We start from the raw sequence: 19888 nt of genomic DNA, 5'->3' as shown, positions 1-19888 counted from the left end.
CATTTAACATGATAGCTAAAATATGGCACACAAGTTAACAATTTGAGGGGCTTTAATGTTATTTCTAATAAGAGCACAATTACAGGTTATGTCAGGGCTGTATTTTGCTGGAGAACCAGTTTCGCTGTACTCCAGCGACTGAGAACCCACCCCACAGATGTGTCGGCAAGGAAAAAGGCAGGGTGTGAGGGATGAACCCAGGTCACCAAGCAGTGTTGCCTGTCCCTTCCTTCAGGGTCGGTATGGCACCGGCGAAGAGTCTAGTTGGGAGAGAGAGAGCTTGAAGTAAGTAGAGGAACAGGTTATTTCCTTATCGAACAGTGGCCGGTGTGAAGCTAGTGACAGGAGATTTCAAATCGTAATACTCAACCTGCCTCCCGCTGGCTTTGTAAGTACAGTACAACCCGGTTATAACATTCCCGTTTGTAACATTTTCTCGCCTATAACACCATAATTTCATGGTCCCGTCATTTCTCCATTTATCACAATGCTTTAATTTCGTGCCTGTAACAATATTAAAATTTCTACATTCCCGCCTTTAACGTTCAAATTTGCTTTGATAACTGCCACAATTTTCAGTATCCCTTCCTTCAAAGTCATAATTTAGAGCAAAACCATAGCTAGAAAATACAGCACGCATATACAAACATCAGATGTTTACATTTCTGTAGTTCAACATAGACGTGGTACACACGCACTCCACAACTTGCACCGAATCGACTATCAATATGGCGTCCTGTTCGCGCTCGTTAACCTATGACTTGTTCCGTTATACTTATGATGCACATTTTGTGCACTGATACATGGTCGGAAACAGTGCTACTGTATTTTATGGTGCTGGTTTTTGTTTCAAAGTTTTAACACCTTGAAATGGTTAAATGTTCTATGGATATATTCAGGCTTTTGTTTGTGGTTAACCTTTACCGTAATTATTTTTTTTCACTTACTTATTGTAGTCACGGTCGCGTGATTAAAATACGCTGTATTGAAATTTTATTCAGGTTATTGTACGACTATGATGGCCGATAAATATAAGCGAAAATCATATTCTGTAGCTGAAAAAATTCAGTTTATTAACCAAGTGGACAGGAACCCCAACAAAACGCGTGTTGCGATTGCAAAAGAGTTGAATATTTCTGTTTCGACTCTGAACTGTATCGTACAAAACATTTTTTTCTTTAGCATATTATTAGGTATTATCTATAAATAAAATTAACCAATTTTCCACTCTATTGCTGTACTTAGTGTATTACTCCTGTACTTTGTGTTGTTTTCCTATACTCTTTAATTTAATCAATCCACGCGTAATTTATACAAAGTGAAGATGTAATTTTATGATTTCCTGCTTATAACATTTTCATGCTTATAACATTTTTTTAAGTTGGTCACTTGGAGAATGTTATAACAGGGTTGTACTGTACTTCCTATAGTGACCAAACTTCCCCTAGCTCTCAACTGTGATGACGTCGGTGTCTGAAGGCGGCTACTGGCGGAGGCGGTGCAAGGCATCAGGGGCAGGCAACATGAGCGCAGAAGTGGCTGCTTGGGAACGGCCTTATATACCGTCCTAGTCGGAGGGGGCTGCATAGTGCAAGTGCGAAGGAAGGATGAAGGGTTTCGGCGGAGGTAGGTGCACTTTGGCTCGGCCCTTCCAAAACTCTGGTTGCTGACCTCCAGGCTCTGGGAAGATCCAGTGCACACGTAAGACATGGCAGTGGAGGAACTGACGCCGGTACACTTCAATAATGGTGCGGGCACGCGACATGTTTACAGTCTTAATGAAGTGGGTTAGAAAAGTTTTCCATTACATGATAGGGAGGAGTCTAAGCCAAATTATTCTCTTGACACCCTTTGGTGTCACCAAAGAAATGAAAGGGCACCAAAAAGCAACACAGTTACACTACTCTTTTCCTGAACATTATGTTTCCTGTAACACTTTGAACTAAGCTCTAGCGACATCACCACCTTGACTTACCCTTTTGACTACAAAGAGGTTTCACTTCAATAACTTTCGATTGCATGTTCCTAAGTCATGCAACTCAGTTTCAAGATGACGGCGTGGAAACTCACCTGCCTGAGGGCGCTGAGGATGGCGGCCAGGAACATGGGCTGCTGCGGGATGGGCAGCCCGGCCACATACTTCAACTGGAACGAAGACGAGGGAGACTTCGCGCCTGCCGCGGCCTGCGTTTCCTTGCCAGCGCCCGTCGGCACAGCGTCCGCGTCGCCCTTCTGCGCATTCACCTGATGCTCCAGCATCAGCAGCGACAGCAGCAGCCTGCCCACGTCATCACAACCCACTTTCAAACAACCCAGTCAAGTAATAACTGTGAAACCCAAGCAAGAAAATTTCCTGCACACTAATTTTAAAAAATTTAGCACTTGACCTATTAATACATACCATTTTTATCCTTTTGGTAAGTTTTCCAACTTTATAACAGGGATTTACTGTACCATTCATTTGGCACACAACATACTACTGTGAAAGTCTTTACCAAGGCATTCTCATTCTATGGTTCGCCACATTGTGTAATCCGACACCAATCGAGTCGCTCGCATTCAGACTTTTTTTTTTTTGGTGGATTAAGGCTGTTGGCATTAGCTGCCTGTTGGCCTTACTGCACTGCCAGGATTTTTAATTCACTCTAGAGTTTCATTGTTACTTTGGTTTTAATTTTAGTACATTGTTCCCTGTTTTCTAGCAAGTTACATTTCAAATTTCATGTTTGGTATTCCCATTATAACTATTTCTCATTTGATGATTTGGCAAAATCACAAATCTGACAAGGCCATGTTCCTGAATGTTCAATGTATAAGGAAAAGTATTATGATTTGTGAAAAAAGGAAAAAAATAATTTTCACACAAACTGAATTCATTACTATGTGAAGACAATTTTAAAAGACAAGAAACTAAATAAACATAAAAAAATATAAATATGAGCCCAAATATATTTATTTTCTACCAAGTGTACATTTTCCTTTTGTTTCATGTTTGTGATAAAATTCCATTACCAAGAAACATTAGGAAGGAAACATGCTGGGTAATAATCGTAGAATATATATAGAGACAGAGTACAAATGGGGTTGAACAGTAGTGAATATTTAAGGCTGACATGTATCGTGCATACTACATACATCCATCAGCATTAATAGTGTACAGAGAAAAAAGGGAAAATTGACAAATTTCTTTAATGTACACATACTATAGCAACTCCATCTGCACCATAAAACTATTTTAAAGCTTATTATTTCATCTGATATTCACACTTCATCGCCTGAAAAGATACAAGAGTTATCTATCACACACTTACTTTATCCAATTTTCTTGAGTTTTCTCCTTTTTCCTGTCCTATCTTACATATTGTTTCTGTCTCATTGGTCTATTGGCAAGATAACAGATTTATGTATTACAATATTTCACAGAAGTACATAATTTGCAAAACTGACTACGAAAGGTTTTCCTTCTCAATATACAGAATGCACAATTATTAGAGATGGTGAGTTATAGCAATTAAAATAATAACATTTAGCATTTTGAATTTGAATTTGAGCATTTTGTAGCATTTTTAAAAACAAGATTTAGCCAATTCACTCATTTTACATTACTGAAGAAAAGTATATTTTTAAAAAACCATTAAATAATACACATATTAATTATTAACAACCACAGAAATAAAGATCTAGCACAACTACAAAGTTAGCCTATCTTGGCAGGTTTTCAAATAACATATTGATTTTAGCACTTATGAATGCAATAAATTGAATACTTAAAATTACAATAAATATTTTTTAGCTGTGTTCATGGCCATAGTTGATGTAGAGTGCACAAATAATGTTAATGAAACTCGTTTTTTCAATTTTTTTTTTTTTTTTTAAGTTTTTTCGCCTTCTTTTGGTTTTCGATCATGTCAGAAAATGTTGCTTGCCGTTCTACCGACTTTTTCCCTTCATCCGATTTCTCGGTGAATCTTTTTTTGCAGCCTGATGTCCCTCAGATTTAATGTGCTTTTCAAGTACATTTTATTTTTCCACTCCAGACGGCGATTACATAAATTGCACATTAAAATATTTTTATCACTTTCGTAGAACTGTTCACTTTTGTATTCATTTATGCGATCACAAATGGAAATGACATTCCGTCCCATTTTTACCAAGAGAAATAACAGTATACAACACATTCACGAGTATGCACGTATTTGTAAACACATTACCTTCCACAGGCTACACAAGAACGCGGCTTTCACGTGAAACACAGCCAGAAAATGGGACTTAAAACAATTGTTAGCGCGGCAAAGCAGAGATGTCGCAATATGGTGGCCTAAAAACATGTACTCTGCAAGATGACGGACAATCTTCCAGCTAGTTGTTCTTTGCTTTGTTTACAATCGCGAGGCACGGATGGCCATTCTTCATTCAATATTTACGAACAATAGTTGTGAATGAAGTGACAATAAGATACTTGTGCTGAATACGCCATAAAATGATGGTTTCTTTTGATACTGAACTGAAACGAAATACAATCGGTAAATAAATAGTGTAGAGTGAAGACGAATCTATGTTTTTTACCTTGATTTCACATTTATCTCAGAATAGTCTAGATTTCGCATTTTATAGCGGAAAAAATATAATTTAGCATATTTTCGCATCTATTTCGCGAAAACGAAAAATCACCATCCCTAACTATTATCATTTACATTTACATTATGTAACCAACTCTGCCAGTCTGAAAAGAAAAGAAAAACTTGTTCGATAAAAATTTGAAACAATATGTTATTGATACAACCAAGATTATATAGTGGATTGAAATAAATCTAAATAACACCGAAAAGGATGTATGTGCATCATATAACACCAAAAGGCAAGTTAATGCACCATAAAGCACCAAAACTCTGCTAAAACATGAAATTAATCAGTGTGTTAATTCAAAACTTTAACTCAAATAATAAAAAGTAATCTATTAATATATTAAAATTACTAAATGTAATTCATTAACTTGAAGTTTGTATCAAAATTTATGTACTAAGTAGATTGTAAAAAAAATTTTTAACTTATTTATTTTATTTTGCAACGGTTATTAATAACTCATTTTTGCAGATATATTTTATTGTTTCGAGTAGTTCTGTCCTAGACTTGCTTATTACAAATTATTTTACTGTAAAAAGCATTCATGAATTAGTCAAAATGACAATGTTTTGATGAATTAGGAATCATGAAACATTTAAGTGTCATATTTGTTCAATAACAACTATCTTTATAACAACTATCTTTATATTATGAATAAACAAAATTCATACAATAATACCGAAATCTCTTGTTTTAAAAATTAAATATGCCTAAAAATAAAACCATAAAATTTTGTCCCTAGTTATTGATTGTGATCAGGTGAAAGCCTACACATATTTGACTGTACTTCAAATTAATACACCGTTGTTAATTTAGTTAATGTTGATAGTAAAAATTTGTTGTGCCCTAGGTGGGCTCCCTTCTCTTCTAGCACTTGTCTTTTGATTATTTAGTAAGATCTTCAACACAACGCCAGCGGGGTTGAGCCAAGTAAGCAGTTTAACAGCCAGGGGAGCAGTGGTTCTCCTAAGAAAAGAAGAGTCCCAAGGGGAAAAAAAGTTCCTATTGTCAACATTCGGAGATGACATCAAACCCGAAGGCGGCCATTGTTGCAACAACATAGAAGAGTGTTCTAGGATGATCTCTTCTGGACCGATTGGTGCTGCTTCGTGAATATAAACCCTCGAGGGTGAGTAACAGCACGGAGTCCGCCGGTGCCTGCCGCACAGAGAACGTCACTACGCCCGCCGATGCTCCAACTCTGAGACACCGCTACTCTGCCCAAACACCGTTGGAACTATGTGCCTGTGGGTACGGCAACGAAACGCTAACTTGTAATTAAGTGATAGAATAATATCCGAGCCTGAGGTGACAGACGATTACTTGATGTTGTAATAACAACGTAAGTGAATAAAAACAAAGGGATGGGGCGAAGCATATGTAAAAAACACAATGTAACATGTTTTCTCATACCACCTCATCTCCCACCTGTGGCTTCTCGGGAACTTCAACCCGGAGCATCGACCTCCAGTGAACCCGCGCAGGGTACATGGTCTCTCCAAGGACATACACCCTTGTTCAACAGAGCCCTCAGTGAAGCCTAGCAGCGGCAAAAATCCCTAACCCTGCTCTGTCCGCTGGTTGCGAGTGCGCCCACTGCACTCCAGCAGACGTTTCTGTGACCCTCCAGCCAGTTTCTCATCTTGGCCGCCAGAGCGCACTAGATCCCTTCCATACGAGACAGCTTGTCATAATTGACTATGGAAGCAGTCACGGTGCGATTACGACCTAACTTCACCCGCGACTGTGGTGAGCGCGCGGCGAGAGTTTTTGCAGTCTGCTTCGCCCCTTCGGGCATCTTCGGATACCTTCGGGCCATCACATCACCCCCCCCCCCCCCTCCTTGGATGGGCGCTGTAACTTTCTTTACTTTCTTTAATTAGGCGCGCCGACACATTTTTAAACATTCGGCGGGCAGCATCTGGACAGTACGGACCATGTGTCGCGATTCGCGAGAGTACACCTCAATATTATTTCCAAGACTTGACACTACATCATGTAGTCTCGAACGTCAAGGCATAGATGCCTTATTTTTCTTTTTTTTTTAAATTTTGGCTGCCCGTGCTAGTTTTTTTGATCCAAATTATTTCTTCACTTTTATCGTCATGTCTACCGCGGACTTCCGTGCCGGGAGTTGCCTACTCTACTCCTGGAGCCAGCTAACGTGACTTCACCCCACTGTTTTGGGTAAGTGGTGGTCATATCTCCCCCCCCCCTCTTTTTGGCTTTTCCCTGGGCGTAGTCTTGCCCAGCCTTAGCCGCCTGTTAACCAGTCTAAGCAATTTGGGACTTTGGTTACAGGCGGGGTTCAAGAATTGCATACAAGAATTAGAATGGAACTACTCTGCCAAAATTAGCAGTCCATGATTAGGCTCATGCTGTCACAAGTTTTCTCCCCACACCTGTCGACAGTCCAGTTTCTTCATAAATCAAATTCCTCTGGACTTTAATCTACAGAAACCTCCGGTGCCAGGACCGCCAGTTTTCAGGACATAGGATTTGGTTAAATTCTTTTCAAAAGCAAATTAAAAACAAAATGTAATTGTCTTTCTTTTGAGCCTGCGAGCTCACATAAAACCAGGGTCAAGTTTAAGAGATATGGTTGTTTTTTCTTTTATATGTATTTTGTTTCCCTGGGGCTCCCTTATGTTTGTAATTATTGTATTTTATTACATGTGTACTTAAAGATTAAGATAAAAGAAAAGAAAAAGGGCAGTTGTATAAATCAAACCAGCAGTCTTGTTATTTCATTATTACACATCCTCCATCCACATAGCCTCCTAGAATCTCTAGTAGGTTATAAGCAAATTCCTTTGTACGACGTCTGGGCACCTCTGTAATAATAATTGTTGTTTTTTGTTTGTGGGCTGACACTTCCAAGGCATTATTTACTTATTCGTTTTTTGAGTGCTTATCTGAAGCCCAGCGTACATTACATAATGTTGTTGTATATCTACATTCATTCTATTGTAGTAATTTTGAATTATTTTTACTGTATGTCATTAAATTAAGAAAGCCAAATAGTAAATCAAGAACAGTAGAGCAGCTATGAAACCGAAAGCATATGGAAAATTTTTACAAATTTATACTGTATAATGTTTTTTTCACACCTTAGTAATTGGATCTGGAAACCCTCTGCATAATCTGATGAGCGGAACTTGCATCCTCCACTCCTATCAACTGGTGGGTTGTTGAACTGCACTATTTCCTCAGTGAAGGTCAATGAAGATTTATCACCATTTACCTGTGAAAATAATGATAATAGAGTACATAGTAAGTCTAGGGGGAAATGAATATCAGGCAACAAAATTAAACTATCTTTACAAATAAAGTTTCATCAAAATATTTATTGCGCTTATTTTCAGATGCTACATGATACTCTGGATGAGATGGAATTTTTTCAACCACATGATTCTACCACTGCAATTTCGTCCTGCAAAGAGTATGGATGAAAAAACAAAAATTGAATTTGTATAGTTTGTTATGTAATATAAAATAATATCATGTATCATGTAAATTTTAGCCAGAAAAATGACTGAATAAAAATATTGTATAAAACCAAATGCAGGGCAGGTGTTTTTATTATTAAAAACGACTCACAAGAACATACGGTGGTCTGAGATAGTGAGCGCACCAAGAAACACCAGAGTAGACTTGAAAATTAAAAAATAGTAAAATCACATGAATAATATTCACCATCCATAAAACCATGTTAATATTAATTCTATCATTGTTTTAAAATTAGTTGTAATTCACCATTTCATATATATTGCAGTGAAATATATTTCTGTATAGAAATTTTTTTCTCCTTTATCAACAAATGAGAAAAACATGTGCTAACTGAATATTTGGTAGCAAGTTTAACAATATATATACAAAGTAAAGAATATGATGAATGAATATGGGTGTTTTTTATTCCTCCAGACTGCCTACAATTCTGAAAGATTGTATAGAGGTATTTGAGAAGCCCTCAATAGAAATGAATTTTATGTTTATTATTTTACTTCTTACCTCTATGACTTTGTCTTAGTCCTGTTATGAATTATATTTACCAGTATTGTATCTCTATGGTCAGGTCAATTTGGTTTTACTCTTTAAGTATTTTCATGTTTTATCTAAGTAATAATTTTATGAAATGTCTTTGCAAACATTTGTTAAACGGCGACGAATAGGAAATGAGCTTACACCTTTTAATATTGTTTTTGGGTCATTACTGAGGAAAGAGTATATGTGATTGGACGCTCGACTGCGCATATATTTTATTTAAAGAATTTAGTATTTCCAGTGTGATTTCGGAGAGTGTTCAATAGAGAAAGCTTTGACTGTTTGAAACAAATTGGAACTAGAGTTTCTGTTCTACTATCATGGGAGAAGGATTAGAGAGAAAGAGCTCCGTGATTTAGTCATAAATGAATGTAAGAATATCACGTAAAACATTGGTACGACGACTGAATAGCTAGAATCTACGTGAAATTGATGATTTTATAATAAATACCGGAACTACACAATGAAGAAGAGGTAGTTACCGATGTTCGAAGTTCTACTAAAGAATCGACGACGACGATAAGTTTTGACTAACAGCATAAATAGAACTGGATCAACGACGAATTAAGAAGAAAAGAAGAAAAGGACTATCAATCTTCGAGATGGAAGGAGTTCGACAGCGGTAGACGGCATCGTAGACGGTGTACCGGAGGACATCATCCTTCTAGACGACTCCAGGTGACCGACGCCAGTCCTGCTGGAGTACCAGCAGCACGAGAGGAGGTGCATCGAGACGGAGACCCAACCAGCGACATCGGAGGAGAGTGAGATCTAACCAGCAACATCGGAGGAGAGACAGGGGTTCGGAGAGGTTTTCCACAGCCTCTTGGTATTGTGACGACGCGACGAGGTTTGTTTGCCCCATCCCCGAATTAACAAGAACAGCGAGAAGTTACCTGTCCTATTTTAATGGCAAGATATCTTAAACTATGATGTTTACGATCAAGACCTAATTTGAAACTCGCAAAAACAACTTAATACTACTTAACTACGTAAAGACTTGTAGCTTGTACATACTGGACCTGGTTAACTGACATTGATCAGTAATATGTACGATATCAAAGTTAAAATCTGTTAAAGTCATTAATTGTCTTGAATGTTTAAAGAATAGCCCCAGGTCCAGAAGTCTTGAGACAGTTTGATCTACCGAAAGAGACTGAGCTAGTAAAAACAAAGAAAAGACTAATTTGCCAGTTAAAATGTGTTTCAATAATATTTAAAATATTGACTGATAACCAAACTATTATTCAGTGATACCATTACGTAAAACGTAATTAGTTCTGAAAGACATTTAAGTATAACGGATATTGAAATTTTGTTTAATGAAAAACCTATTTAAACATGAATAATTGTCTCAAAGGTATTTGTATGTTGCTTGCTAATCATTGACTCTGTCACTTTTCATGTTACAGTTGGATATGTTGCAAAAGAGTATTGTCACCCATACAACCATGATTTTGACCCTAGTAAAAAGTTAAAGTTTCATTATATTTTATTTTTCCGATTGATAACCATACTTACATATCATGTGTATGTTAAACCAGATAGACAGAAATATTTAGCTTGGATTGTCTTGAAAGAATAATTAGTTTTTATTACACTGAGATCAGCAGTCATAGAGAAGTTAATGCTTTTAAACCCACTACTTATATTTGTTGATTTTAAGGTCAGAATACTTACACCCAAAGAGAAGGAGACATACTGCTAAGGAATTATACGACATTTTATTGTTTGGTATTCACACTGAGTCAAACTACACCAGTACATACAACTTGAGAATAATTTATTTTCACTATCAACATAACAAGACATATTTTAGTTAATATTCTGTAGAGGTTAGTAGTTGTGCTACATACACAATCACAGCACTAGTACTTTATAGAGTTTTCACGGCGCCCAACTAGACCACATTTGACATTATAGATATTGGCATTTTAGGAAATATACTCCATAGAGTAATTCTGAAAATACTTATAGAATTTTTGATCACCCAACGGTGGCACACCCTTTTGAAATTTTGGTCGCTCATCCTTGGAGCTGTCTGAAAAATAACAGAAGAAAAGGGAAAATTTTGAAAACACTTCAATTGGAAGAAGAAGAAGAAGAAGAAGAAGAAGAAGACCAAGAAGAAGAAGAAGAAGAAGAAGAAGAAGAAAAAAAGAAGAAGAAGAAGAAAGTGGGGGAGGGGTGAAGCAGTTTGACTGAGAAATTCTAAAGATGTGGTAACTTGGAACACCAGCATCACAGGTTACAAAACAAAGAAAACTCTTGTGACTGTAATTACAAACTCAATGTTATACACAATGCCTAACAAGACAAGACAAAACAACAGTGCAGCAGTATGCCAATATAGGGTCTGCCAGAAGTATGTGCAAAGGTGAAGGATGTAGAAAACTGAGCATTTAAGTCAGTGAAAATAATTCTAATCAGAAAAAAAAATTTTGTTAATCGGTGGAGGGACATCAGAATTTAGAGGTTAGATTTTGTTTAGGTTGGCCTTTATTTAGGCAAACATTGTAATAAAAGACTAATGAAACATTTGCTTGAGGGCCTAGAAATATAACTGTTCTCAAAAGTCTAAAGTAAATTAACTTCAACGATACCATTTACTGGTTGGGCAAATCATGGAGTAACATGAAAGGATCTACACTGAAGAAAAGCTTAAAAATCATTATCCCGAAAATTATACCAGTGGGCCAACTGAAAACCAAGCTGATTTTCTTATAATATTCATATTATTTGAGATTTTGCTTATCCGAGGTTGCCGCAGTACCCATTAACATGATTGATCAAGACTCTAATGGGTCATTCCACACCAAAACAACCAATGGTCAAAACATTATGTCTTCAGATCTTTATAACTTTTTATATGAGATAGTATTAACTTAACAGATTAAACATAAAAAGTTTGAATTGTTTCCCACTTTTGTTTTTTGAGTTATAAATTTTGAAAAATTAAGAAATGCCAGTTTTTAGGAACTTTTGACATATTTAAAAGCATGGAACGCTAAAACTGTTAGTTCTAGAAAGCTCAAAATTGTACCATTCTCTTTAGAATGTCATGAGTTTAATTTCACAATATAACTTGAGTGTAACACATCACTTTATATTTTTTCCCAAAAGCTCAACAAATAAAATTGAATTTGTAATATTAATGAAATATATAATATATTTCATTAAAATTACAAATTAAATTTATATATATATATATATATATATATATATATATATATATATATATATACACACACACACATGCACACAAACACACACCGAACCTCTTTTTAGTAAGTTCTGTACAAAGTTTCATGATGGTATTCATTACTTTTAGCATAAATAAAAATGAATCTTTTAAAGAATATTCAATTTAATTTAAATTTCATTTTCCCAATTTTATTCAAACAAAAAATTCAACTTACTTTACACTCAAGAAACAGTTTATTATTATTATTTATATTATTATTGCTGTAATTATTATTGTTGTAGTTATTATTATTATTATTATTATTATTATTATTATTATTATTATTATTATTATTATTATTATTATTATAATTATAATTATAGCACTTCAGATTTAGTTGCGTTCTTTTCTTTGCCAAAATCTGTGTTACTTTGGCCATCTCATCTGCTGGAACTTGGTAGGGACTACCTTTTGCTGTGGTTGGATGCAATTTGCACAAAATATAGTTTATTGGCAGTGCTAAGGTATCTGCTCTCTTAGGATATATGAATAATGGCAATGGTCCTTTGGGTGAAGAAAGGAAACACAAACTTCCTTTTCAACATCATCTTTTGAGTCAACATGCGCCAACTACCACTCCTTATCGTAAGCACAAGCGAAGAAGCCTACAATTTCTTCAAATGGAATGTCTTCATCACCAGAGCTGACCTGTACACAATGTGTTTCAGAAACATCAGAAAATGAGTAAATTTTTGTATTAACCATATTTAGATCTATAGGGATGAAGGCATGGAATTTCTGGGTCCCAGGAACTGCCACAACTTTTTCAAATCATGGTTTTGTAATCTTTTCTTCATTTATATACTCTTCATCGGTTACGTAAAAAAAATGTGATGGATGGCAAAATTTTCCACACCCCGCTGAAAAAGCTGAAAAGGTTTTTTTTAATGGATTTTAGAGGCTGGCTTTGGCAGCAAACCTTTTCACCAAAACCACTACTCTGTCAGAAACATGTGATGTGGCATAAAAATGCAAATCTGCCTCAAGTCCATCAAAGTCCTCTTTGTGATAGCAAAGGTTCAGAAAATTCTTACAATTTTTGTACTGTGCAGCTGAACTATCTGAAAAACAGTACATCTTTTTCAAATTTGGCAAATAATTTCTCAGAAATACGATTAACTTTCTCTGGAAAACATGAACAATGACAGTATAGTGAGTTAGGCAGTCTGATATAAATACAAAACTCCGGTGAACTAGCTCCTGGTTTCCTGTTTCTTGAAAGCATTCCTTGAAATATACTACAATAGGATGCACAGTAGCCATAGAATTGTTCCAATGAAACCCTCAAACAAACAATTTTCAGCAAAATCCAATGTCACAGCTTCATTTTATTCCAACAAATATTTTTTTCAGAGAAAAACCTTTTTGTTTTTTAGCAACAAAGTCATGTTTTTTAAGGTTACTCAACTGATTGTCAAATTCTTGAACAAACTCATCAAATGGTTTGTTAAATGTCTCAAAATTACACCGGTCAACAGTAATTTATTGTTTGTAAATAATGTCAAACATTTCTTCCTCAAAACACCTGGTTAAAGTTTCTTTTTAAAGTCTTTAATATCATGACAGTAATCACATTCATTTAGGAAGCATGCCTGTAATGGTGGATTGCACATAACTTTAGCCATATATTTCTTGTAACTCGATAGAGGACTTTCAGAGCCAGGAAGTGTCAATACCTCCTGAAAACATGAGTTTTATATTTTGGTTGACAGTGCAACACAGACAGAATGAGAGTCACTGGCACCAGCAATAATGGAGTTCTTGGGCCTCAGTTCTGCAAGCTCTGAAAAGCCAATTTTTAAATACGGGTTTTTGATTTTAAAATATTGTAAATTTCATGCAGATTTCCCAAAATCAACCTAGGTATTTTGATCATGTATTGGCTTATTCTTAGTGTCCTTACCCATGGAGATATCTTTTTTTCCACGCATTTGCCTACTCACATCCTCATTATTATGTCAATAGCACTCCTTTTTTTCTTTTTATTAAATTTTCTAAACATATAGTTACTAATACCTAGAGACCTGAAACTGGCAGTGTTATTTTTGGCCAAAAGCTGTATTATTTTTGCCAAAAAGCGGTGTTATTTTTTTTTATCTGGATAATTAAATTAAATAGTTGTAACTGTATAGGCTTAATATTTGTTACGTAATTAATTTTCTTTGGCATAGCTTATAATTATCCTAATTTAAACACACTGTTTACATTTGCTTAAACCAAAAGTAAATAACAATGCAAACATGAAATTTCCAGTTGTACATAAAAATGGCTCACCACTGACTGTGAAACTTCCATACAGAAATTTTTTAGTCACTTGGTAGCTTAATGCATTGTTCAGTACATAACATAAGAAATTAAAGTACTGTTCATCATATGAAGAACCACAAAAACAAATTTCATTTCAGTAATGGACACTATGTGTTAAAAATTCCCTTGTAACAATTTTACACACACATTAGCTTAACATAACTGTTGCATAAAATTCTTTAAAAAAAAAAAAAAAAAATCAATCGTCAAAGGAGAGCATTGTAAACACTTCAATATTCTCTTCTTTTAAGTTCTGCCGTCTATCTGAAACAACAATATTGTAGTGACTCAACAACCTCTCACTCTCAACATTATTTGTAGGCATCCATATTGATTTAAGCACAGCTGAAGCAAACTGTTGACAGTCAGTTGTCAGTGCAGTGAGAATTTTCACTACATCAACAACTTCACCAGCTCTGCACAGTGACTCTGCTGCATCTTTTAGAGACTGGTACCCTTTAAAAAGGTCAACACTGTCTATCATCTTCAGGTCAGCAATGGATTTTAGTTGTGTAACTATGTTTTCAGTTTTGTTAAGCAGAATGTTCTTAGGGTTGAAAAGCTGGTTCAATGACCTGTAAACATGTGCACAAGGATCACTGTTCATGAGTGTCTGCAGTTTGTTCATGCACAGTGTTGTGGCTTTTTGGCAGTAGTGCTTCACATGTGCAATGTCAGTGGTGTTCAAATTTTTGAGGACACTACTGTTTTCGAAAGTATTGGAAAATATACCCTTTGCTGCACAGTCCAAACCTTTTTGTATATTTTCCAGATCCCCATACATAGTATGTGATGTAGGGTACTTAGACCCTTCAAGTTTCGTTAGCAGATCCATTATTTCAGAAGCAAGCTGCTGTACAAAAATACACTGTGCTAAAATTACGGATACTTCTTTGTCTGTGTTCGGACTTTGTGACTTATGTCCTTGTTGTGTGAAGTGTTACTTGCCCCTTTTGCGTGTCGTATAAACAGTTCGGCAAGATGGCGGGCCGCATACAGTCGTGTCGTTTGTTTTGTATTTGGCTATCGTTTCGTTGTCATATTTGTATTCACTAAATCAGACTTTTAATATATTTATGGTCCTCCGGAAGAAATTCGTTGAAATAAAGAACATTTGGTCCACACGGGCCGGATATTTACCAGTAATCGTGCGTGTATTTGTGTCGTGTCTCGTGACGCTCATCTATTGTGATAGCGTTTTTTTTTTGATCTCATGTTGTCGCAGTGTTGGTGAATACTTTATTTGTCAAACTTTCATTCCCTTTATTTCTGTTTTGTGCATCAAACGGCAAAATGAATGACAAGACAGAAGTGTTAAAGATTCGTCTCGAGCGTGGGGAAAACAGGTTATGTCGTGCCGATGCACTTGCCGATAAAGTGATGAGTGACGATACGCAACGTGAGTTGTTTATCGCAACGTGTCGTGATCTGTCACAATTGCGTACTTGTTTTGAAGACGATCACTTGTCTTTGGAGATGTTGCTCAAAGATGACCCGGATTTCAATAAAAAACAGCACAGTGATCGCCTAAATGCTTTCGACGACACGTATTATCGTGTTCAGGCAATATACATTGCCACATGCAACAAGAATAAATTGCATGACGGCACGAAAGCACCAACTTCGCACAACCCATCTCAAGTAACTCTTCCAGCTATAAAACTACCACATTTCTCAGGAAATCCAACAGAGTGGCTTAATTTTTCTAACCTCTTTACCACATTGGTGGTAAACAATGCTCACTTGAACGATATTGAAAGGTTATCATACCTTAAAACATCACTGTCACTAGAACCACTCTCTCTTATCCAATCCCTGCCATTGATCAATGAGAACTTCAAAGTAGCTTGGAATTTGATTGAACAGAGATACAAAAATCTCAGGCTTATTGTGTCACACCACATTGATGCAATTATGCAGGCATCTACAGTGTCTCTTGCTCATCCTGCTTCATTAAGTGTCTTGGTGTCAGTGTTAAATGAACATATGGCTGCATTGCGTACTATGAAACTAGCAGTAAATTCTTGGGACCCACTCTTGCTACATTTTTTGGAGAGGAAGCTAGATAACCATTTACGTCAACAATGGGAACTACATATTTCTGTGAGTGACACAGAAATGCCTACATTTGCTCAGTTTTTAGCCTTCCTTGAAAGTCATCGCCGGGCTTCGGAGGCAATGTCTGGAGCCTCCAGTAAGTCAGGGTATCGAGTAAGGCAGGCAAACTATAGCACTGTATCTCAGTCTCGCTCACAACACACTTCACTGTTTGTTGGAAACACATTTGATTCTGCTGTAAAGTGCAGTGTATGTGACAGTGACCACCCACTTTACAAATGTCCACAGTTTGTACAATGCAAGCCAGAAGACCGCTACCAGATTGTCAAGAGACTTAACCTTTGTTTAAACTGCCTGGGAGCATCTCATCAAATGAAACAGTGTTGGTCAAAAACCAGCTGTCACTCATGCAAGAGTAGACATCACTCGCTTTTGCACTTCACTGAAGCCAACACGCATACACTTTTGAAAGAAGAAGCAACTTCATTTCAGCATTCTCCACCTGAATCTGCAGCAACAAAACCTACACCAGCTGTTGCATTGGCTACAGCTCAGAGACCTGGTCAATCAGAACCCAGAAACGTGTTATTATCCACTGCCTTGGTGGATGTACAGGACAGTGTCGGTGGTTACCAGAATTTTCGAGCAGTCTTAGACTCAGCCAGTCAGTCCAGCTTCATAACTGAACATTGTGCCCAGCTTTTGGGGTTGACTCGTCAGAAGGCGTTCTTACCAATTTATGGACTATCACAAGCTCCCTTACACACAGCAAAGGGATTAGTTAAATGCTGCATTAAACCAGTTGGCAAAACAAACCCACAACTGCCACTTGCTGCATATGTTGTACCGAAAATAACTGCAGATTTGCCCACATTTCCTGTACATTCTGACATGTGGGATCATGTACTTCATTTGAATTTGGCTGACCCGACATTTGCTACTTCAAGTTCTATTGATATTTTGATTGGAGCAGATTTGTTTCCATATATACTCACGGGGCACAAGCTAGTAAAAAATGTGGATTCACCGGTCGCATTGGATACAGTTTTTGGTTGGATTCTTATGGGTAAAGTGCCCAGTCCCATTGAACCAACCAACCATAGTGTCACTCTCTTCGTATCGACTATGTGCCCTCCGCCATCTCTAGAAACTGTGGTTGAAAGGTTTTGGGAAATAGAGGACTTCCCCACTTGTGCACATCTATCGCCAGAAGATGAAGCCTGTGAGGCTTTCTTTAAAACCACTCACCATCGAGAACCTTCTGGACGTTACGTGGTTTCCCTTCCATTCCATTCACCTAAACCAATACTTGGAGACTCAAGAGCACACGCTGTTCGCTGTCTAGAGGCCTTGGAGCGCCGTCTGGTCAAGCAACCTGGACTGCGTACCGAGTACCAGGCCTTCATGGAGGACTACTTGCAGAGTGGTCACATGGATGTCATTGCCAACCCATTGCATGATGTTGAGTCAGCCTATTATCTTCCTCATCATGGAGTTATCAAGGCAGAAAGCACCACCACCAAGCTGCGCGTTGTCTTCAATGCTTCTGCTAAGACCCAGCGAGACGTGAGTCTAAATGACATGCTGATGACCGGACCCAAATTACAGACAGATGTTCGAGAAATTCTGCTTCGGGTTCGTGTACACAAAGTTGTATTCACTGCAGACATCAAACAAATGTATCGGCAAATAATGGTGGACAAGGAGCATCAAGACTACCAGCGAATTGTGTGGCGTTGTTCTCCAACCGATCCTATAGTGGACTATCGTTTGCAGACTGTTACTTACGGAGTTTCATCTGCCCCTTATCTAGCAATTCGCACCTTGCATCAGCTGGCCCAAGATGAGCAATGTAACTTCCCTCAAGCAGCTCATGTTTTGAAGTCTGATTTCTATGTGGATGATGTTGTCACAGGGGCCAATAGTGTTGAAGAAGCCATTGCTCTTCAAAAGGAACTTATTGCTTTGTTGGCAGCTGGTGGCTTCCATCTCAGGAAGTTTGCCAGCACTCATAGTGAAGTGCTTGAATGGCTGTCCTCAGACCAGCTACAATCCCCAGCATCTATGTCTTTTGACAAAGAACAGCCAGCTGTGGTGAAAGTTCTTGGTGTACAGTGGAACCCTAGCTCAGACTGTTTTTCTTATCAGATGACTCCATTAAACAGCTCAAGCACCAAGAGGGCAATTCTTTCAAATATCGCCAGGATCTTTGATCCCCTTGGATGGCTGACGCCCATCCTCTTGTATGCCAAGTCTCTTGTACAGCTGTTGTGGCTCACTGGAGCAGGATGGGATGAACAGCTTCCTCCAGAGGTCTTATGTAGGTGGTGTGATTTTAAGTCTGAACTGTCTTTGTTGTCACAACTTCGACTGCCTCGGTGTGTATCAGGCTCAGTAAACGCTGTTCATGAACTGCATGGGTTTTGCGACAGTTCAGAGGTTGGCTATGCGTGTGTCATCTATCTCAGATCAATGTTTTCAGATGGTGGAATCAAGGTCTCACTATTGATGGCAAAATCAAGAGTAGCACCAGTGAAAAGGATCTCTTTGCCTCGCCTTGAGTTGTGTGCAGCTGTGATGTTAGCCAAGCTAATCAGTTTTGTGACCAATGTATACAAGGGGGTGCTGGACATCATGCAAGTGTATGCATGGTCAGACTCAACAGTTGTTCTTCATTGGATTGCATCATCACCCCACCGATGGAAAACATTTGTGGCAAATCGTGTCAGCATCATACAGGACTTAACTGATAAGGAATTCTGGAGACATGTTCGCACTGAAAACAACCCAGCAGATTGTGCATCCCGTGGCTTGTTGCCCTCACAACTTATTGATCATCCTCTGTGGTGGTCTGGAGCCCCATGGCTTAGACAGCCTCACAGCCAGTGGCCAAACGATACCCTGGGTAGTGTGGTAATTGATGATGCCATTGCATGTGAAGAAAAACTTACAGCAATAAGTTGTGTGACAGAGGTATCCCTAGAATTTGTTGCCAGATTCTCTTCCTTCAGCAAGCTGCAGCGTGTTGTTGCTTATTGCCTTCGGTTTGCAGACAACTGTCGTCAACCTAAGGAAAGGCGTTCTCTGGGACCGTTGACAACTACGGAACTGCAAAGGGGCTTGGAAGTTTGCATCAGACATGCCCAACAATGCTTTGCAGCTGATAAGGTTAACTTGGACAAGGGGCAGTGCAGTTCTCATCAAATTCGGCGCTTGTGCCCCTTCGTGGATAATGTGGGTATCATCCGTGTAGGAGGGAGGTTAAGTCAGGCATCCCTTCCCTATTCTGTTCAACACCCTATATTGTTGCCCAAAGATCACCCATTCACGTTAATGGTAATCAATCATTTTCATTGTTTACATTTGCACCCTGGTCCTCGAACTTTGCAAGCCATCCTGAGCCAACGATACTGGATTCTTTGTGCACGCTCTGTCATCAAAAGGGTTTTACGTGGGTGTATTAAGTGCTTCCGCACTAAACCCTCTCCATTCACTCCAACCATGGGAGAACTTCCATCTCCTAGAGTCCAACAAGTGACTGCTTTTCACCATACTGGTGTGGACTATGGTGGGCCCTTTCAGGTTACCACGACTCGCACTCGTGGTTGCAAG

At 37.9% G+C, this 19888-nt stretch overlaps 1 protein-coding gene across 2 annotated transcripts in view; it reads right to left on the bottom strand.

The window, feature by feature from the left end:
* Positions 1-19888, bottom strand: part of LOC134527934 (protein dopey-1 homolog) — a 195259-nt gene that overhangs the window by 84145 nt on the left and 91226 nt on the right. For both annotated transcript variants that reach the window (XM_063360975.1, XM_063360976.1), the window contains exons 18-19: positions 7734-7867; positions 2071-2278 (exon numbers count right to left, since the gene is read on the bottom strand). In XM_063360975.1, the coding sequence (XP_063217045.1) occupies positions 2071-2278; positions 7734-7867 (342 nt within the window). The remainder of the gene's footprint in view (positions 1-2070; positions 2279-7733; positions 7868-19888) is intronic.

The sequence above is a fragment of the Bacillus rossius genome, chromosome 1, assembly GCF_032445375.1.
Source record: "Bacillus rossius redtenbacheri isolate Brsri chromosome 1, Brsri_v3, whole genome shotgun sequence".
Classification (NCBI taxonomy): Eukaryota; Metazoa; Arthropoda; class Insecta; order Phasmatodea; family Bacillidae; genus Bacillus; species Bacillus rossius.
The sequence above is the reverse complement of the archived record's forward strand: the minus strand, read 5'-3'. Positions and strand labels throughout refer to the sequence as shown.